This window comes from Panulirus ornatus, chromosome 40, assembly GCF_036320965.1.
Source record: "Panulirus ornatus isolate Po-2019 chromosome 40, ASM3632096v1, whole genome shotgun sequence".
Classification (NCBI taxonomy): Eukaryota; Metazoa; Arthropoda; class Malacostraca; order Decapoda; family Palinuridae; genus Panulirus; species Panulirus ornatus.
Window position 1 is genome coordinate 10,909,617 of NC_092263.1, and position 22,902 is coordinate 10,932,518.

Here is a 22,902-nt window from a genome sequence, read left to right on the forward strand (position 1 = left end):
CTTAACCTACCTAAACTAATTTAACCTAACCTACCCTACCCTACCCTTACAATGACTTTACCTAACTTTACCTTGCTTAGCTTAACCTACCTAACCTAACCTACCCTACCCTACCCGAACCTACCGTACCCTACCCTACCCTTACAACGACTTTACCTAACTTTACCTTGCCTAGCTTAACCTACCTAACCTAACCTAACTTAACCTAACCTACCCTACCCTACCCTACCCTTACAATGGCTTTACTTAATTTTACCTTGCTAGCTTAACCTAACCTGACCTTACCTGACTTTACTTACTTCACCTAGCCTAGTCTAACCTACCCTTACCTTACCTCGCCTAGCCCAACCTACCCTTACCTTACCTCACCTACCTTACCTTACCTTACCTAACCTAACAATATACTTGAAACTCCCTATTGGGCATGAGGGAGCCAGACATAGTTTGATAATGATAAAACCCCCATCCAAATCCCCGCCATGTTCACCCCTCCCGCACCTCAGCCGTAGGACCTCTGCAACGCCTCCTCCCTCCTGCAGCAACAGGAGCAAGGGACTCCTCCTAACGCTCTCCTGCAATTTCCTGTAGATATTAGCATATTTCAGTCGCCATATTCCATAAGATTTATGACAATTCCGCCAAACATAAGGAATGAAGAGATGGCTTTTAAGAATGTTCTCGTAACATCTTTAAATTTCTTAAGAGTGCAGGAAACTGTTATTATTCTCCGGTGGATCATATCGTCATAGACCATAAGGTCTTCAGTGGTCTGTGTTCCTCATATATTGCATTAGATCATGAGAAATACAAGAGGAAAGATACCATGGAGTTAGTTACCGCGGTGCCAAATCCATTCCGGCCCAACTCCACAAACATTCATTTATATCATTGAGTCTCACGAAATCACACAATCTGAAATAATAATTTATTCTTAATATTTGTCGTGATTTTTAATCCTTTAATTGGAGTGAGTATCTCGTTAAATTTGGCCTTTTTTCCACCTGGGGAAGAGATAAATGGGTTTGACCCCGCCCCCCACAAGTTGGCCCAGACCATAACAAAACATGGCCGAGGCTCTAGCATGCGACTTCGACGCCTGGCTCCGAGGTACTCTGGTGGCGCTGAACACAGATGACGAGGTGTTCAGTCCCTACATTAAAGGTATATTAGAAGGTGACGAGAATGTGGACGAGAAGCTGGACGCCTTGCATGGGATTCTAACCGAGATAACGGTGAGTGCATGTCATGGTGGCCCGGACCCTAATCTGGGTCTGCAATACCATTTTAATGGTATTCCCCGAGAGGGAAGGCTCTAAGGGGAATATTTAAGGCGAGATTTTACTCTAGAGGTATTTTACCAGTAGATTATAGGTGTGGAAGTAATCCATAGCAGGTTTTTTGTCCTTAAATTCGATAAAAGTGACGTAAAGGTGATGGAATGGAAGGAGGTGAGTCAGACTGGGGGAGTGGTATGATCAGGGTAGGTTTGGTGTTCAGTAATTGTCAAGTTAATGACACTTTTAGAAGTTAGTGGAGCTTTCTAAGACTTGTCTAAACCTCACATGGTTGTTGAGAGATCTCATTATTATTATTATTTTATTATTATTATTATGATTATTATTATTGTTGTTGTTACAGTCGAACTAGACGAGGGACACCCGTTATTTTAACATTTTAGTAACTAGTAATAGAATGAAGTTCGACATATTGGTTAGTTTGAGCTGCGGAGGTAGACATAAGTCTCTCGTATCATTATTATAAGTTTATGTATTTAAGGTAAAGTTCATGATTTGCGTACTATTTTGACATGTGTATAAGACTTTTAAAAAAGAACATATTTTCATTTATTTTGCTGTATAGATTTATCATTTGTAGTGACAGAATCATCATCTTTTATATTTATTTCGCTGAAAACAACTTTTCTTACTTTGTAACTTTTCTGTACCACCATAACTTCTTGTTGCTGCTCGTGATTACTGTTTTAGCTTTTCCGTTATATTGAGGTTACCTTCATAAGGTAAGTTGTATAACTTTTTTCCTCTAACAATATCTGGTACTTAATTTCAGGACAATGGAATAGAGGAGTTATGTCAGGACATTCTCAAGAAGTGGACATTGAAAGAAGCTGAGGAACCTAGTAAAGATGATGTTGCTAAGGTGAGAATTGGTTGTGCTTTATTACGAGCCAGACGAAATGTTTAAGTGTGTTGATCTCAAAAGAACGATGATCAAAGAGGCCCTACTCAAGAAGAGAAGTTACGTTATTCTCGTGAATCCCACTCTTTCACCTTGCTAAGCGATTTGATTTTTTCCTTAAGTTTGCGCTTGAGATTTCAAAATGAAGGGTATGTGAAGCTATTATACTTGGGATGGCATTGCTGTTAGCCGAGTGTGAAGGGAATGTACTCAAGGTTGTATGAGGTTGTTATACAAAAGGGTCATGATCTAAGAGAACAAGTGTCTATAATCCAGTACAAGAGAAATTGTGTTTAATCGTACATAATTACGAAGTCATGGTTTTCATGTCCAACTTGCTGTTGGAAGTTTTAAGAAACGTTTATTAATGTGCATTCTGGTAATATCGTCATTCCGCTTGACTATTGGTATGAAACTATTAACTCATTTTGCCAAATTTGCTGGTCGTATACACTGTACATACAAATTCAAATATACAGGATGAAGATATCTATGGTCCAAAAGCATCGAAAATCTAAATACCTGCCAATTTAAGTCCCATCAAAATTGTGCTTTTGTCCAGGGTTTGAGTTTAAGGTAGCAGTGCTCAGGCTTTTCCATGTTGCTTGCATATTTCCTGTGGTTTTTGCTTGTTTTTTTCTCATATAATGGTGTCCTGCAGATGTCTATCCACCACCTCTTCATTATCTATTCAATTGTCGAACTCTGCCGTAGTCTGCATTACACTTATTAGAAGTGGAAACAATGAAGAAGTTTAAGAACGAGAAAAAATGTAGTTGAAATCATTTTATGTGGTACATATTTATGTATGTTACATATAGATGAAATTTTAGAAACTGGAAAACTGTACATCAGTATCTAAAATCATCTGAGAAAATTCATATTTTGAACATTGCTCTGTCCCAGAGGAGGATTTAAACTTGATATTTGCTCGCAGTTTTGATATTTTTTTCTAGAATCATATTTAATGTATATATCAGTTTAAACTTCGTTGCACACTAAATATGAGACTTTGTAAACTGAATCCTTTCATGTCATGCTCTGTCTTTTGCAAGAAATAGTGTTTATGATCTCTGAACATTTTTGGACAGCACTGTCCATGGGTACACCCTCATTCAAGTCAGCTGTATGTATCAGCATATTACATCACATGATCCATTCTGCCCTTCTGAAACATTTTACTCTACTGGCTTTTTTTTTTTTATAGTCACCTCATTATCATATCAAAACTCTTTATGATTTGATTTTAACTTTTATTTCTATGTAACACGTATAGCCAAAATTTTATTCTTATTCTTTTAAGATACTCTTCAAGTGTTTATTGTACTTCCAGATTGATGTGGATGAAAAATTAGCCAGACTCATAGAAAAGCAGGCCAAATGTGTTGTTACCACTAAAGTCCGTTCCAAAGAGGAAGAAAACCTCAAAAATGCTATTCTGGCACAATACGCACAGGTAAGTAGGTGATCAAACTGCTGTCTCAGATAACCATTGTGGGGATGGCTCTTACTGGGTGTGAAGTATTTGCTGCAGGAATTCATTAATTACTTTCCATTGTTATAGTCTCCTTATTATGATGAAATGGTCATAGGGTGAAAATTTAGTAATTTAATGAAAGATGTGGTGTCATAGCCAATCTTGCCACGTCCACGTAAAGAGCCTGTTCATCAGTAGCTCTTGATAATGCCATAAATTTTTTTTAGCATGTTTTATACGCTAAAGTTCATTATCAGGATACATTTTCCCTTGAGAGGGTGAAGGCATGTACAGAGCATCAGATTGGGGAAGAGCAGTGTGGTTTCAGAAGTGGTAGAGGATGTGTGGATCAGGTGTTTGCTTTGAAGAATGTATGTGAGAAATACTTAGAAAAGCAAATGGATTTGTATGTAGCATTTATGGATCTGGAGAAGGCATATGATAGAGTTGATAGAGATGCTCTGTGGAAGGTATTAAGAATATATGGTGTGGGAGGCAAGTTGTTAGAAGCAGTGAAAAGTTTTTATCGAGGATGTAAGGCATGTGTACGTGTAGGAAGAGAGGAAAGTGATTGGTTCTCAGTGAATGTAGGTTTGCGGCAGGGGTGTGTGATGTCTCCATGGTTGTTTAATTTGTTTATGGATGGGGTTGTTAGGGAGGTAAATGCAAGAGTTTTGGAAAGAGGGGCAAGTATGAAGTCTGTTGGGGATGAGAGAGCTTGGGAAGTGAGTCAGTTGTTGTTCGCTGATGATACAGCGCTGGTGGCGGATTCATGTGAGAAACTGCAGAAGCTGGTGACGGAGTTTGGTAAAGTGTGTGGAAGAAGAAAGTTAAGAGTAAATGTGAATAAGAGCAAGGTTATTAGGTACAGTAGGGTTGAGGGTCAAGTCAATTGGGAGGTGAGTTTGAATGGAGAAAAACTGGAGGAAGTGAAGTGTTTTAGATATCTGGGAGTGGATCTGTCAGCGGATGGAACCATGAAGCGGAAGTGGATCATAGGGTGGGGGAGGGGGCGAAAATTTTGGGAGCCTTGAAAAATGTGTGGAAGTCGAGAACATTATCCCGGAAAGCAAAAATGGGTATGTTTGAAGGAATAGTGGTTCCAACAATGTTGTATGGTTGCGAGGCGTGGGCTATGGATAGAGTTGTGCGCAGGAGGATGGATGTGCTGGAAATGAGATGTTTGAGGACAATGTGTGGTGTGAGGTGGTTTGATCGAGTAAGTAACGTAAGGGTAAGAGAGATGTGTGGAAATAAAAAGAGCGTGGTTGAGAGAGCAGAAGAGGGTGTTTTGAAATGGTTTGGGCACATGGAGAGAATGAGTGAGGAGAGGTTGACCAAGAGGATATATGTGTCGGAGGTGGAGGGAACGAGGAGAAGAGGGAGACCAAATTGGAGGTGGAAAGATGGAGTGAAGGGGATTTTGTGTGATCGGGGCCTGAACATGCAGGAGGGTGAAAGGAGGGCAAGAAATAGAGTGAATTGGAGCGATGTGGTATACAGGGGTTGACGTGCTGTCAGTGGATTGAATCAAGGCATGTGAAGCGTCCGGGGTAAACCATGGAAAGCTGTGTAGGTATGTATATTTGCGTGTGTGGACGTGTGTATGTACATGTGTATGGGGGGGGGTTGGGCCATTTCTTTCGTCTGTTTCCTTGCGCTACCTCGCAAACGCGGGAGACAGCGACAAAGTATAAAAAAAAAAAAAAAAAATTTTCCCTTCATGGAAATTTAAATTTATGGCTGAAAATCCAGAGTTTCCTTGTGCTGCTTTGCAGTTTCTGTATAGGAAATTGTACCAGTATGATATATTTTTAAGTACCATCATTCATTGATGGCTTAAGTAATTGCCATTACACTTGTGGTTCAGTTGTATTAAGTGACATTAAGTGGAAAGACATTTATTTTATTTGCTTTGTCGCTGTCTCCCGCGTTAGCGAGGTAGCGCAAGGAAACAGACGAAAGAATGGCCCAACCCGCCCATGTACACATATATATGTATACACGTCCACACACGCAAATATACATACCTATACATCTCAATGTACACATATATATACACACACAGACATATACATATATACACATGTACATAATTCATACTGTCTGCCTTTATTTGTTCCCATTGCCACCTCGCCACACATGGAATAACAACCCCCTCCCCCCCCTCATGTGTGTGAGGTAGCGCTAGGAAAGACACCAAAGGCCCCATTCGTTCACACTCAGTCTCTAGCTGTCATGTGATAATGCACCGAAACCACAGCTCCCTTTCCACATCCAGGCCCCACACACTTTCCATGGTTTACCCCAGACGCTTCACATGCCCTGGTTCAATCCATTGACAGCATGTCGACCCCGGTATACCACATCGTTCCAATTCACTCTATTCCTTGCACGCCTTTCACCCTCCTGCATGTTCAGGCCCCGATTGCTCAAAATCTTTTTCACTCCATCTTTCCACCTCCAGTTTGGTCTTCCACTTCTCCTCGTTCCCTCCACCTCTGACACATATATCCTCTTGGTCAATCTTTCCCCACTCATTCTCTCCATGTGACCAAACCATTTCAAAACACCCTCTTCTGCTCTCTCAACCACACTCTTTTTATTTCCACACATCTCTCTCACCCTTACATTACTTACTCGATCAAACCACCTCACACCACATATTGTCCTCAAACATCTCATTTCCAGCACATCCACTCTCCTGCGCACAACTCTATCCATAGCCCACGCCTCGCAACCATACAACATTGTTGGAACCACTATTCCTTCAAACATACCCATTTTTGCTTTCCGAGATAATGTTCTCGACTTCCAAACATTCTTCAAGGCTCCCAGAATTTTTGTCCCCTCCCCCACCCTATGATTCACTTCCGCTTCCATGGTTCCATCCGCTACCAGATCCACTCCCAAATATCTAAAGCACCTTACTTCCTCCAGTTTTTCTCCATTCAAACTTACCTCCCAATTGACTTGACCCTCCACCCTACTGTACCTAATAACCTTGCTCTTAATCACATTTACTCTTAACTTTCTTCTTTCACACACTTTACCAAACTCAGTCACCAGCTTCTGCAGTTTCTTACATGAATCAGCCACCAGTGCTGTATCATCAGCGAACAACAACTGACTCACTTCCCAAGCTCTCTCATCCCCAACAGACCGCATACTTGCCCCTCTTTCCAAAACTCTTGCATTCACCTCCCTAACAACCCCATCCATAAACAAACCAAACAACCATGGAGACATCACACACCCATGCTGCAAACCTACATTCACTGAGAACCAATCACTCTCCTCTCTCCCTACACGTACACATGCCTTACATCCTTGATAAAAACTTTTCACTGCTTCTAACAACTTGCCTCCCACACCATATATTCTTAAAACCTTCCACAGAGCTTCTCTATCAACTCTATCATATGCCTTTTCCAGATCCATAAGTGCTACATACAAATCCAATTGTTTTTCTAAGTATTTCTCACATACATTCCCCAAAGCAAACACCTGATCCACACATCCTCTACCACTTCTGAAACCACACTGCTCTTCCCCAATCTGACATGTAAGTATTATTTAATCGAAAATTTTTGGTGATGTCTGCTGGCAGGTGTCAGATGGTGAGGTTACTGACAGTGATCAAGATGATGAGGGCAGTGGAGGGATAGGCATTCGCAACACTAATGTAGAGGAGGTCTTTAAGGCAGAACGGGAGAAGAGAGAGAAGGACAAAGAAGAGGCACAGCGCAAGAGAGAAAAGGACAAGGAAGACAGGTAAAGGGTGTGACATGTTTGAATTGATATGAATGTATTGTTTGTGTCATCTTCGTATTTTTTGCCACATTTCTATTCCCTGTGCATTTTGTGGATCGTGTTTTCATATACTGTATGTCTTCGTAACTATAGGACATCCTTCATTAACTTTGGCTTTGCATTCCTGGGAAACAAATGAAGTTAATATGAACTGATTTTTCCATAGACACGGTGGTGTAAATTGGGGTTTTGTTCTTGGGCAACAGATTAGAAACATATTTTGTGAACAGACCAGGCTAAAAATTTTAACTTTTGATTAGAAAAGCTATAATAACACACTACAACAGAAAAAACTGTAATCATGAGGCTCTGTGTTAAACTTTCCGAAATCTTTCTCCAGATCCTCTGAAGCTCATTGCTTGCTCCATCATCAATTTTATTAAAAGGATTCTAGTGTAAATGCCAATTTTTTTGTCAGTTATTCTACCCAATGACCATTCCATATTAATGATTAATCCACTCCCTTTTTCTAAGCACTTGAGTTGTAGGTGAAGCAGATGCATTTTTTTTTAATTCCCTGACCTTAATGGAATATTTATACGATAGTCTATGACGTTTTTATTGGAATGAATGTGCTCAAGCAGTGTTGGCAACATGTTCACCATCTTCAGTCAGCTTATTGTTCTCTCGTGTGTTTTGAATTGGGAGTTTCAAAGACACTACCATTTTTTTAGTCAGTCATGGTAAATATTATAACATCTAATCACACATGAAAATTATGTAACTCAAAAGATATCATGATTAATCAGGTGCTGATAGTGGTTCATGAGCACCATAACCGTGAAACAACTTTATTTGCGATGACTTCAGTCAAGGAACTATAGTGCAAGTAGATTCTGCATGGCAGCTAGAGATTGGATGTGTGCAAGTAAAGCCATAGCCCTTTTTTTCCAGATACCCTCTTGCTAAAACAAGAAAGGTCATTAGGAAAAAAGTTAAAGTGTGTTCCAATTTTAAGAAGTTTCCTAGATTCAGAGCTGTAGTATAGATAAGCATGTGTTTTTATATTACCTGTTTGTGATAACCCAATTTCATGCGCACAGAGGGAGCTTTGCACTCATGGTCTTTACCTTGCAACCTTCCATTTTTCTCATACAGATGTGGATTTCCCAGTTTTATTAACATTTGCTTCCTCTGTACTTAGATTGTTTCACACGTCCACTACTCAGGTGCTGAAAAGATTGCCTGTACATATCCTTCCTGGCAGTTTTCTGTTATATCCAGTCATACAGTTCTTTGAGATTTCAGATAACCAATCTTTGGTTTGATTTCAGTTTTGTCTCATGACTCATCTCCTTGCTGCTCCTTATTACTTTACGTTTTCCCACATTTACCTTTAAGTTTCTCCTTTCACATACCCATTCATAGTTTTCTGAAGTTTCTGTTTGGAGTCTGCTTCTAAAGCTGTGTCATATGCAGACAGCAACTTATTCACCTTCCAATCCTTTCCATCCCCAGCAAAATTTAGATCCACCAAAAGTCTCTCTGTGGCATCTTTCACCAGAACTGTGTCATCGTCAAACAGCAGCTGATTCATCTCCCATACCCCTCCACCCCTTGCTCCTTGCCCTTGTGTTCATCACGGTCATCATCCATAAGCATAATAACTTTCTTGAGACAGACCTATCTTCACCAGGAGCCATTCACCCTCCTTTCTTGCTGCTCACAGACATGCCTATCTCTTTGGAAACTCTTAGCTGCATTTCTATCTCTATTTACCTCATACATTCATTGCACCTCATTGCCCTACCTCTTACCCAAGGCTTTATTTACCTCCTCTTTTCACCATGCCATTTGTCAGGATTCACTCCCTTCACATGCCACCTCTTCCCAAAGACCCTACATCCACCAATCAATCATTTGGCATACTCAGGAGTCTTTCCAAATACTCATTCCATCTCTTTTTCTCTTTTTCTTTTCTTGTTACCACTTCCGCATCTGCTGCCCCTACTATCACTTATTTTGTTCATATTGAGAAATCTGATTATTAATGTTTGTTTCAGAGCCAAACAAAAGTCCAAAGATGAAGATAGAAAAGAAAAAGAGAAGAAACGGACTCAAAAGGGAGAGAGGAGACGGTGATCATTTGCAGAATTAGCATATAGCAGTACTTTAAATCGTCGACTTTCAGTTAACGTCTTGTCATTAACTGGATTAGGTTGTCTTACATTTCTGTGATGGCAAGTATTAGTTCTCTTGCAACATCTTCTTTGTAATTCATTGTATTTTTCTTATGCAGACCCTGAAAGAATTGGCTCTGTAAAAGAGGTTAGATCTTGGCAAGAAATGCTTGTGCAAGTTTCATGTCTAGACATTTATCTTGCAATTATATTTTAATATTCTAAGTAAGAATAGCCTCTCTATTATATGCAGAGTTAAGTGGATGAAATAAAAATACAAATGATCCTTTGTATGTTTTTTCACTCTGGAGGGAATATTTGGATAAAATTATGTATGAACAACTCAATGCTCAGAAAAGAAAGAATATTACCAGGATATTGGATTCATTTTATGCTCTCTTACCTCTTTGGGTAGAATTCATTCTTGGACCATGCAAGGTTGCTCAGCCTTAGTACATATTGAGCTTATCACTCTTGTGTCTTTGCAGAACTAAGCTGACTTTTATTGCTTGAGTTGTGTCATGCATGATGAGAATGGAAGATAGCAGAAAGGATAATGTTTGGAGCTGGATTTTGAGATGAGCTTATTAAAGTTGTGATAATTTCCATAGATGTGATTTTGGTTTAAATGATCTGATTAACTCCCCAACAAAAAAAAAATACAGTAATGAGCTATTTACATCCACATACTGTATAAACAAATACTGTGACCAGTAAATAACTTGTTGTTACAGTATTTCAAGTAGCATATTTGAGAGGAGCATGTGGTATGACTATGAACACCTCTCACCCTCCTGTACATTTAGGTCCGTCAATCAAAATCTTTTTCCTCTATCCTTCCCCCTCCAATCTGGTCTCCCACTTCTCCTTGTTCCTTCCACTTCCAACACATACATCCTCTTTGACAGTCTTTCCTCACTCATTTTCTCCAAACCATGTGCAAACCATTTCAACGCCCCCTTCTGCTCTCTCAATCACACTCTTTTATTTCTGCACACCTTTCTTACCCTTTCAACCCTTTCGTTACTCACTCGATCAAACCAACTCACACCACATATTATCCTCAAGCATTTAATTTCCAACACATCCACCCTCCTCCGTACTACCCTATCCATAGCCCATGCCTCGCAACCATACAATGTTGGAACTACAATTCCTTCAAACAAACCCGTTTTTACTCTCCGAGATAACGTTATCTCCTTCACACATTCTTCATCGCTACCAAAACCTTTGCCCCCTCCCCCACCCTGTGACTCCCTTCAGCTTCCATGGTTCCATTCATTGCTAAGTCCACTCCCAGATATCTAAAACACTTCACTTCCTCCAATTTTTCTCCATTCAAACTTACTTTCCAATTAACTTGTTCCTCGATCCTGCTGAACCTAATGACCTTGCTCTTATTTATATTTATTCTCAACTTTCTCGTTTCACACACTTTTCCAAACTCAGTCACCAGCCTCTGCAGTTTCTCCCATGAATCAGCCATTAGAGCTGTATCGTCAGCAAACAACAACTAACTCACTTCCCAGGCCCTATCATCCCAACAGACTGCATACTTGCTCCTTTCTCCAAAACTGTTGCATTTACCTCCCTAACCACCCCATCCATAAACAAATTGAACAACCATGGGGACATCATACAGCCCTGCTGCAAACCAACCTTCACTGAGAACCAATCACTTTCTTTTGTACTTGTACACATCCCTTACATCCTTGGTAAAAACTTTTCCCTGTTTCTAGCAGCTTACCTCCCACACCATATACTTATAAGAGCTTCCAGAAAGCATCTCTATCATATGACTTCTCCAGATCCATAAATGCTACATACAAATACACCTGTTTTTCTAAGTATTTCTCACACACATTCTTCAAAGCGAACACCTGATCCACACATCCTCTACCACTTCTGAAACCACACTGCTCTTCCCCAATTTGATGCTCTGTACATTTGGGATTTGACATTGCATAACAGTTTTGCTTCACGATATATCTATTAGGCAGTCCCAGAGTCACATAGCTGAAACCTCTGTCTTCTTATAAGTTACCATATTAAAAATGGATATGTTTGAAGGAATAGTGGTTCCAACAATGTTGTATGGTTGCGAGGCGTGGGCTATGGATAGAGTTGTGCGCAGGAGGGTGGATGTGCTGGAAATGAGATGTTTGAGGACAATGTGTGGTGTGAGGTGGTTTGATCGAGTAAGTAATGTAAGGGTAAGAGAGATGTGTGGAAATAAAAAGAGCGTGGTTGAGAGAGCAGAAGAGGGTGTTTTGAAATGGTTTGGTCACGTGGAGAGAATGAGTGAGGAAAGATTGACCAAGAGGATATATGTGTCGGAGGTGGAGGGAACGAGGAGAAGTGGGAGACCAAATTGGAGGTGGAAAGATGGAGTGAAAAAGATTTTGAGTGATCGGGGCCTGAACATGCAGGAGGGAGAAAGAAGGGCAAGGGATAGAGTGAATTGGATCGATGTGGTATACCGGGGTTGACGTGCTGTCATTGGATTGAATCAGGGCATGTGAAGCGTGTGGGGTAAACCATGGAGAGTTGTGTGGGGCCTGGATGTGGAAAGGGAGCTGTGGGGTCTCGGGCATTATTGCATGACAGCTAGAGACTGAGTGTGAACGAATGGGGCCTTTGTTGTCTTTTCCTAGTGCTACCTCGCACACATGAGGGGGGAGGGGGATGGTATTCCATGTGTGGCGAGGTGGCGATGGGAATGAATAAAGGCAGACAGTGTGAATTGTGTGCATGGGTATATATGTATGTGTCTGTGTGTGTATATATATGTGTACATTGAGATGTATAGGTATGTATATTTGCGTGTGTGGACGTGTATGTATATACATTGTGTATGGGGGTGGGTTGGGCCATTTCTTTCATCTGTTTCCTTGTGCTACCTCGCAAACGCGGGAGACAGCGACAAAGCAAAATAAATAAAAAATAAAAATATATTAATGATTTCGCAACAGATGAAGAGGATGAAGATGTGGAAGTATCTAAATTCTCCCAGGTGTTCTTTGTAATGAATATTCTTGTTTATGGGAGTTTGTTTATAGCTACCAGATTTACTTGCCTTTCTTAGGAAGATCCCCCAAATAGATTTGATCAGCTTTCAGGCTGTTTGCTTCTGTTTTCATGTCTGGAAATTAAGTAAGTTCATAAATGAACATAATTTTCACCTGATGTTACTGACCAGAATAAATAACAAGTAAATTTTTAGACGAATGTAATTTTCACCCACTGTAAATGATCAGAATAACCAAAGCATCTTACGCTCTTTGTACTCCATAATGGCCTTGCTTAAAACTGATAATCTAAAACCTCCTATTTGTACTATACATGACTATACATAATTGAAAAGGCAATGTTGTCACTGTGAAAGCCTTGTTTATTCAAAAGAGGTTAACATTTATAATTCTGCATCTTCAGGATGTCATCGTAGCATATGAGATCCTTTTTTTTTTATTTTTTATTTATTTGCTTTGTCGCTGTCTCCCGCGTTTGTGAGGTAGCGCAAGGAAACAGACAAAAGAAATGGCCCAACCCACCCTCATACACAATGTATATACATACACGTCCACACACCAAATATATATACCTATACATCTCAATGTACACATATATATACACACACAGACACATACATATATACCCATGCACACAATTCACACTGTCTGCCTTTATTCATTCCCATCACCACCTTGCCACACATGGAATACCATCCCCCTCCCCCCTCATGTGTGCGAGGTAGCGCTAGGAAAAGACAACAAAGGCCCCATTCGTTCACACTCAGTCTCTAGCTGTCATGCAATAATGCCCGAAACCACAGCTCCCTTTCCACATCCAGGCCCCACACAACTTTCCATGGTTTACCCCAGACGCTTCACATGCCCTGATTCAATCCACTGACAGCACGTCAACCCCGGTATACCACATCGATCCAATTCACTCTATTCCTTGCCCTCCTTTCACCCTCCTGCATGTTCAGGCCCTGATCTCACAAAATCTTTTTCACTCCATCTTTCCACCTCCAATTTGGTCTCCCACTTCTCCTCGTTCCCTCCACCTCCGACACATATATCCTCTTGGTCAATCTTTCCTCACTCATTCTCTCCATGTGCCCAAACCATTTCAAAACACCCTCTTCTGCTCTCTCAACCACGCTCTTTTTATTTCCACACATCTCTCTTACCCTTACATTACTTACTCGATCAAACCACCTCACACCACACATTGTCCTCAAACATCTCATTTCCAGCACATCCATCCTCCTGCGCACAACTTTATCCATAGCCCACGCCTCGCAACCATACAACATTGTTGGGACCACTATTCCTTCAAACATACCCATTTTTGCTTTCCGAGATAATGTTCTCGACTTCCACACATTCTTCAATGCTCCCAGGATTTTCGCCCCCTCCCCCACCCTATGATTCACTTCCGCTTCCATGGTTCCATCCGCTGCCAGATCCACTCCCAGATATCTAAAACACTTTACTTCCTCCAGTTTTTCTCCATTCAAACTTACCTCCCAATTGACTTAACCCTCAACCCTACTGTACCTAATAACCTTGCTCTTATTCACATTTACTCTTAACTTTCTTTTTTCACACACTTTACCAAACTCAATCACCAGCTTCTGCAGTTTCTCACATGAATCAGCCACCAGCGCTGTATCATCAGCGAACAACAACTGACTCACTTCCCAAGCTCTCTCATCCACAACAGACCGCATACTTGCCCCTCTTTCCAAAACTCTTGCATTCACCTCCCTAACAACCCCATCCATAAACAAATTAAACAACCATGGAGACATCACACACCCCTGCCGCAAACCTACATTCACTGAGAACCAATCACTTTCCTCTCTTCCTACACGTACACATGCCTTACATCCTTGATAAAAACTTTTCACTGCTTCTAACAACTTGCCTCCCACACCATATATTCTTAGTACCTTCCACAGAGCATCTCTATCAACTCTATCATATGCCTTCTCCAGATCCATAAATGCTACATACAAATCCATTTGCTTTTCTAAGTATTTCTCACATACATTCTTCAAAGCAAACACCTGATCCACACATCCTCTACCACTTCTGCAACCACACTGCTCTTCCCCAATCTGATGCTCTGTACATGCCTTCACCCTCTCAATCAATACCCTCCCATATAATTTACCAGGAATACTCAACAAACTTATACCTCTGTAATTTGAGCACTCACTCTTATCCCCTTTGCCTTTGTACAATGGCACTATGCACGCATTCCGCCAATCCTCAGGCACCTCACCATGAGTCATACATACATTAAATAACCTTACCAACCAGTCAACAATACAGTCACCCCCTTTTATTATAAATTCCACTGCAATACCATCCAAACCTGCTGCCTTGCCGGCTTTCATCTTCCCCAAAGCTTTTACTACCTCTTCTCTGTTTACCAAATCATTTTCCCTAACCCTCTCACTTTACACACCACCTCAACCAAAACACCCTATATCTGCCACTCTATCATCAAACACATTCAACAAACCTTCAAAATACTCACTCCATCTCCTTCTCACATCACTACTACTGGTTATCACCTCCCCATTTACGCCCTTCACTGAAGTTCCCATTTGCTTCCTTGTCTTACGCACTTTATTTACCTCCTTCCAAAACATCTTTTTATTCTCCTAAAATTTAATGATACTCTCTCACCCCAACTCTCATTTGCCCTCTTTTTCACCTCTTGCACCTTTCTCTTGACCTCCTGTCTCTTTCTTTTATACATCTCCCACTCAATTTCACTTTTTTCCCTGCAAAAATCGTCCAAATGCCTCTCTCTTCTCTTTCACTAATAATCTTACTTCTTCATCCCACCACTCACTACCCTTTCTAATCAATCCACCTCCCACTCTTCTCATGCCACAAGCATCTTTTGTGCAATCCATCACTGATTCCCTAAATACATCCCATTCCTCCCCCACTCCCCTTACTTCCATTGTTCTCACCTTTTTCCATTCTGTACTCAGTCTCTCCTGGTACTTCCTCACACAAGTCTCCTTCCCAAGCTCACTTACTCTCACCACCCTCTTCACCCCAACTTTTCCATCTCCTTTGATGATTATGTGATTCCATCACTTAACACAGCAAACATATTTGATATCAATGGAACATTCTAATCTATCATGGAAACCTCATATCAGACAAATATCTGTTTGCCTTAAAGGTACTGGGAGTACTATGAAATGTCAAAAATTCTCTTCTCAGTAGTTGTTGTTATACATCAGTGTCTTTAAAGATTCCTGTCCTCTGCTTTTTCTTATTTTCTTTCTTTTCATATGCTGATGACTCAATACTACATTCCTCCACATCCTTCAAATCAACTCCTCACTCAAACTGCATCTTTGCTCGACACTCCTTTCTTTATAGACTCAGACAGGATATCTCTTTGGGATGGTTCAAATCTGGTTAAGTTTAATGCCTCCTAAACCCAGATACTACCCATCTCTTTATCGAAAGTTCCTCATAACTTTCCTCTTTCCTTTGACGGCTCAGTAATGCAATCTCTTGAATCACTGAACATACTTGGTATTACTGTAGCATCTACTCTTTCTTGGAAACCCCACATTCAAAAATAGCTAAATTTCCCTCTTCAGAAACTTGGAGCCCCATTTAGATGTCAAGATTTTTCTTTTGAACAGTTGCTGCTTAGCTTATACAAAGGATTGATACATCTCATTATTATTTAACATTGATGAGTCAAACGCATTTCGACTTACAACTCTCCAGGCTAATTTCAAAACTTGACCCACTTGCCCTGAACTGCATTGTTGGTTCACTATCCCTCTTTTATCAGTATTACTTTGGTTTTTGTTGACTGGTTGGTAAGGTTATTTAATGTATGTACGATTCATGGTGAGGTGCCTGAGGATTGGCGGAATGCTTGCATAGTGCCATTGTGCAAAGGCAAAGGGGACAAAGGTGAGTGCTCAAATTACAGAGGTATAAGTTTGTTGAGTATTCCTGGGAAATTAGATGGGAGGGTATTGATTGAGAGGGTGAAGGCATGTACAGAGCATCAGATTGGGGAAGAGCAGTGTGGTTTCAGAAGTGGTAGAGGATGTGTGGATCAGGTGTTTGCTTTGACGAATGTATGTGAGAAATTCTTAGGAAAGCAAATGGATTTGTATGTAGCATTTATGGATCTGGAGAAGGCTTATGATAGAGTTGATATAGATGCTCTGTGGAAGGTATTAAGAATATATGGTGTGGGAGGCAAGTTGTTAGAAGCAGTGAAAAGTTTTCATCGAGGATGTAAGGCATGTGTACGTGTAGGAAGAGAGGAAAATGATTGGTTCTCAGTGAATGTAGGTTTGCGGCAGGAGTGTGTGATGTCTCCATGGTTGTTTAATTTGTTTATGGATGGGGTTGTTAGGGAGGTGAATGCAAGAGTTTTGGAAAGAGGGGCAAGTATGCGGTCTGTTGTGGATGAGAGAGCTTGGGAAGTGAGTCAGTTGTTGTTCGCTGATGATACAGCGCTGGTGGCTGATTCATGTGAGAAACTGCAGAAGCTGGTGACTGAATTTGGTAAAGTGTGTGAAAGAAGAAAGTTGAGAGTAAATGTGAATAAGAGCAAGGTTATTAGGTAGAGTAGGGTTGAGGGTCAAGTCAATTGGGAGGTAAGTTTGAATGGAGAAAAACTGGAGGAAGTGAAATGTTTTAGATATCTGGGAGTGGATTTGGCAGCGGATGGAACCATGGAAGTGGAAGTGAATCATAGGGTGGGGGAAGGGACGAAAATTCTGGGAGCGTTGAAGAATGTGTGGAAGTCGAGAACATTATCTCGGAAAGCAAAAATGGGTATGTTTGAAGGAATAGTGGTTCCATCAATGTTGTATGGTTGCAAGGCATGGGCTATGGATAGAGTTGTGCACAGGAGGGTGGATGTGCTGGAAATGAGATGTTTGAGGACAGTATGTGGTGTGAGGTGGTTTGATCGAGTAAGTAATGTAAGGGTAAGAGAGATGTGTGGTAATAAAAAGAGTGTGGTTGAGAGAGCAGACGAGGGTGTTTTGAAATGGTTTGGTCACGTGGAGAGAATGAGTGAGGAAAGATTGACAAAGAGGATACATGTGTCAGAGGTGGAGGGAACGAGGAGAAGTGGGAGACCAAATTGGAGGTGGAAAGATGGAGTAAAAAAGATATTGAGTGATCGGGCATGCAAGGAATAGAGTGAATTGGAATGATGTGGTATACCAGGGTCGACTTGCTGTCAGTGGATTGAACCAGGGCATGTGAAGCGTCTGGGATAAACCATGGAGAGTTGTGTGGGGCCTGGATGTGGAAAGGGAGCTGTGGTTTCGGTGCATTATTACATGACAGCTAGAGACTGAGTGTGAACAAATGGGGCCTTTGTTGTCTTTTCCTAGCGCTACCTCACACAGATGAGGGGGGAGGGGGTTGTTATTTCATGTGTGGCGAGGTGGCAATGGGAATGAATAAAGGCAGACAGTATGAATTATGTACATGTGTATATATGTATATGTCTGTTTGTGTATATATATGTATACGTTGAGATGTATAGGTATGTATATTTGCGTGTGTGGACGTGTATGTATATACATGTGTATGTAGGGTGGGTTGGGCCATTCTTTCATCTGTTTCCTTACGCTACCTCGCTAACGTGGGAGACAGCGACAAAGCAAAATAAAGACCAAAGTTTTTATTATAAAAAAAATAATGAAAACTTTGGTTTTTGCTTTCAAGAGCTGGCTGCTTGTGTGCCTACACCGCTAACTAGACCATGCAATACTTGGTAAGCTGCTGCAGCACATGATTACAGTGTGGCTGTTGGCAACTCAAAGGTGGACTGTTTGATGACTGTTTCTTCCCATGCACATCGAAGCTGTGGATCTCTACCCTCTCATGTATTTCTCAATAACTGACTTTTTAAAAGACAGGTTTTTCGCTTCCTCCAAAATTTGTGATACTTTCCCTTGTCTCCCCCCCCCCCCCCCCCCCCCCCCTCAGTATTTCAGTTAAGGCCTGGCCTTGATGTGGACTTCTGTTTGAGTGAAGTGAAGATCTAGGAGAGTGCTAAGAGTGGAACATTAAACAATCATTCAAAACGTATTCCTGAAGTTCAATTATGGAGAAAATGTCACGAATGTGTATTACAGCATTTTATATTTTCTGGTACTGGATACTGTAGTTTTTTGCTGCTATAATATTTGGTACTGTCTTATTAATATCCAACACACTAAATTTCCATCCTTTCTTTATTTGTGTGTTTCTGATTTATACAAACATTTTCAAGAATGACCTATTTGAGAGGTCCCCAAACAGTACATCTATTTACATCATTTATGTGAATCTATATAAATTTTCTATACTGCCTTTGGAGAGCAAAAATTATGTGCAGCCCCTTATGGCATTTTGATAGTTACTGAGCAGCAAATTTGAAAAAATCTGTGGTGGTGGGGAAGGATTACATTTGCAACTAGCATGTTGTGGTACCTGGCACAGTATAGATCTAGGAGTTGCCAGAAGATGAAGCTTTATTGTACTTGGTGAATGCAGTGCTATGTGTTAAAAGTATGTTAGTGCATATGATGAGAGTACTCCAAGATGTCATTGGTTTGGTAGAATCAGAGGAATTTTTCCATTTATGTTTTATGGATTGATAACATTGTGTAAAGGGTTTGTAATGTGATGAAGGATTTTTGGTATGGTATTAAGCGTTTGTTCCAGTACTACTCTGTCATTTAGATTGAGTAAGTAAATATAACTCAGTTGTTGAAATTAGATACAAGTTTTCAAGCATCACGTTGTAGTGCAGTGTATGATGACTGGTAAACTAGGGTTGGGTGCAAGTGTATTACAAAGTGGAACGCCATTATCCTTTAAATTCTTAAGTACTAATTCACTCATTTCATCTACATGAGAGCCAACCATCATTAACATGTAGTCCCACTTCTTCATGTCTGTCAATTATTTCACTATTATCACTGTCACTCTCTTTCACAGCATAGTAAGTGCTTGATCTTCAGTCTCTGAAGCAGTGAGAAATCGACTTCCTTTGCTCACCGTCGTTGATGGGTAACTAACAACAGATATTTTCCTGGGCTGAGTTAGAATCACTGGTGGACATATGCATCTAGGGCAATCACCATATATCAACTGAACAGTGTATGTGTTGAGGCATGAAACAAAGGTTCGTCAGTTTACGTATTTACTCTGATTCTGTAGCAACCATGCTACGATATATTATATATTATCTGGTAATGGAATTAAAAAGACAGTAGTGGTTGCATATGTATCAGGAACTGACATGGCTGAGAAGGTTAAAGACGCTTTCTGGAAAAACTTTGAATAACAGATGAAGAATTGGATCCATGGGAAAAGCTTTGTATGATGGGTCGGAAATATCAGAGAGCAGACTTGATGGGTAGGTATGATGTCCTAGGTGATGTTGATGGTTAAAGGGTGCATGGAATGTTTGGTTCAGTAGGTATGAGTGATTCAGATATTTTCACCACAAGGTTCTCAGTAAGCAAAAATGGTACAGGAGCAGAATAGACAGTATGATTAGTGTATTTTTGATGAGAATGAATACGTTAGGCAGTGTGTATGGTGTGGGGCATATGAAATTGTTAGCTGTAGTATCATCAGATCACGTCGTAAAGGTTAAAATATATTTGCCTTTCATTAAGGTGGTCTTGGACTAGATATGCCTATGTATGACATAAAATGAAAAATTGTGTATAAGCTCCACACACACACACACACTCACACACACACACACACACACACACACACACACACACACACACACACACACACACACACACACACACACACACACACACACACACACACACACACACACACACACACACACATAGCTGAGGCTAGGATGTATGTGCATACATACATACATACAATTTCCATACACATTTATATATTTTCAGAAGCAATACATGGCTAAGGTTTATTGTGGATACAAGCATTTGGGGCTTTTGATGAAATCATCATATGTCTTGTCTCTGAGACTAGTTTTTCTAATGGTATGAGCACCGGTGATCTGCCGTAGGCTATCTTTAGGGAAGGATGATCTTTCTTTACTCTTCCTGGCTGCCACTTCATTTTGGGAATTTTGCTTGTGGGCACTGTATTTCTTCCACCTCACTTTCAAGATAGTTGGCTTTACCTTTATTAAGAGAAGAAAGCCCACATTTTGACTCAGGAAAAAGAAAATGTGGGTACTCATGAGATTTCTAGGCATACTGGGCACTCTTAGTGCACAATCAGGTAGCAGCTTGCCAACACCTTTGGCCTCCCTAACAATGTCGTCCCAGTATAGAAAGCTATCTCTGGTTGCGCAGGGAGACATGCAAATCTACAGATAACCTTCTAAGACAAGAAGTATGAAGCAGCCTTACATTTCAACTACCAAACTCAAGAAAATCCATCCAGAACCTGGAAACATTTCTGAAAGAACCATTTGACATTGCCTACAAAAGGAACTTCACATTCCTTTCTGCAAACCAGCTGCCAAACCCGTGCTTATGAAGGAAAGGCAATGCAAATGACTTATTTTTGAAGAGAAATTCAAGGACTGCGATAAGCAACAGTGGAGTAAGGCAGGGGAGGGTGAGGAGGCCAGAAAATGAGAGCTGATGTGACTCTCACGGGGAAGACGGTGAAACACCAGATAGTGTGATGATCTGGGGTTGCTTGAGTGGTGCAGTAGGTTACCCACTTCATACCTAAAAACACTACAGTGAATAGAGAACTGTACATTAAGATGCTAGAGGACCATCTGCTTCCTTTTTATAGCAGTCGTGGGTGTGATCGCTTTGTGCAGGACAGTGTCCCCTAGTGCTAGAAAGGTGATGGACTGATTATGAAATAAAATATTCATTTTCTGGAATGGCCTAGGAACTCCCCAGACATTAACCCAATTGAGCCCTACTGGAATCAGTGGAATTCAAGGTAGATTCCTGCAACACCTCAGTGCGTGGCTTCATTTGATCAAGACCCTTTGGACCTAGAATACTTCAGAAATGTTGCCAGTTCCATGCCCAGACATCTGCAGATGATAATCAAGGCAGAGGGAGAGATGAAAAGTCACTGAAAATAAGTGTGATATCACCTCTGAAAGTATATGGGAGTAGACAAGGTTTTCTGTGGACATTGTAGGAGTAAAGATATGGTACATACATACAAGGTTAAGATATGGGACAGAATGAGTGTAAAACTGTCTCCCAGTATCACACAATTAGTCACACATGCAAAAAGAATAATCTGTCTCAGAATGTGCTGGCAACTCTCACTCATTACTGTATAATTTTAGTGTGCCTAGAGTTATGTCTGGAGTGAAAAAGATTTTGAGTGATCTGGGCCTGAACATGCAGGAGGGTGAAAGGTGTGCAAGGAATAGGGTGAATTGGAATGATGTGGTATACCGGGGTCGACGTGCTGTCAATGGATTGAACCAGGGCATGTGAAGCGTCTGGGGTAAACCATGGAAAGTTCTGTGGGGCCTAGTGTGGAAAGGGAGCTGTGGTTGGTTTCGGTGCATTATTACATGACAGCTAGAGACTGAGTGTGAACGAATGTGGCCTTTGTTGTCTTTCCTAGCGCTACCTTGCACACATGAGGGGGTAGGGGGTTGTTATTCCATGTGTGGTGAGGTGGCGATGGGAATGAATAAAGGCAGACAGTATGAATTATGTACATGTATATATATATATTTTTTTTCTTTTTTTTTTTTTTAACTATTTGCCATTTCCTGTGTTAGCGAGGTAGCGTTAAGAACAGAGGACTGGGCCTTTTTTGGAATATCCTCACCTGGCCCCCTCTGTTCCTTCTTTTGGAAAATTAAAAAAAAAGAATGAGAGGGGAGGATTTCCAGCCCCCTGCTCCCTCCCCTTTTAGTCGCCTTCTACGACACGCAGGGAATACGTGGGAAATATTCTTAATCCCCTATCCCCAGGGATATATATATATATTTTTTTTTTTTTTTTATTATACTTTGTCGCTGTCTCCCACGTTTGCGAGGTAGCGCAAGGAAACAGACGAAAGAAATGGCCCAACCCCCCCCCCCCCATACACATGTATATACATACGTCCACACACGCAAATATACATACCTACACAGCTTTCCATGGTTTACCCCAGACGCTTCACATGCCTTGCTTCAATCCACTGACAGCACGTCAACCCCGGTATACCACATCGCTCCAATTCACTCTATTCCTTGCCCTCCTCTCACCCTCCTCCATGTTCAGGCCCCGATCACACA

The 22,902-nt window shown here is 40.9% G+C and overlaps 1 protein-coding gene across 1 annotated transcript; it reads left to right on the top strand.

Annotated features, from left to right (window-relative positions):
- Positions 1–1,031: 1,031 nt before the first annotated feature.
- On the top strand, positions 1,032–9,891 carry LOC139761381 (coiled-coil domain-containing protein 43-like). Its single transcript, XM_071685511.1, has 5 exons — positions 1,032–1,232; positions 2,068–2,157; positions 3,530–3,652; positions 7,284–7,447; positions 9,490–9,891. Exons 1-5 carry the CDS (start codon positions 1,065–1,067, stop codon positions 9,566–9,568), a joined length of 624 nt encoding a protein of 207 aa, XP_071541612.1. The 5' UTR covers positions 1,032–1,064; the 3' UTR covers positions 9,569–9,891.
- The last annotated feature ends 13,011 nt before the right edge of the window (positions 9,892–22,902 follow it).

Bases quoted from the DNA above. Each gene is read 5' to 3' on its own strand.
- LOC139761381 (XM_071685511.1), top strand. From the start codon at position 1,065: ATGGCCGAGGCTCTAGCATGCGACTTCGACGCCTGGCTCCGAGGTACT. The intron at 1,233-2,067 runs GTGAGTGCATGT...ACTTAATTTCAG, and splicing joins GGATTCTAACCGAGATAACG to GACAATGGAATAGAGGAGTT. The intron at 7,448-9,489 runs GTAAAGGGTGTG...TGTTTGTTTCAG, and splicing joins GAAAAGGACAAGGAAGACAG to AGCCAAACAAAAGTCCAAAG.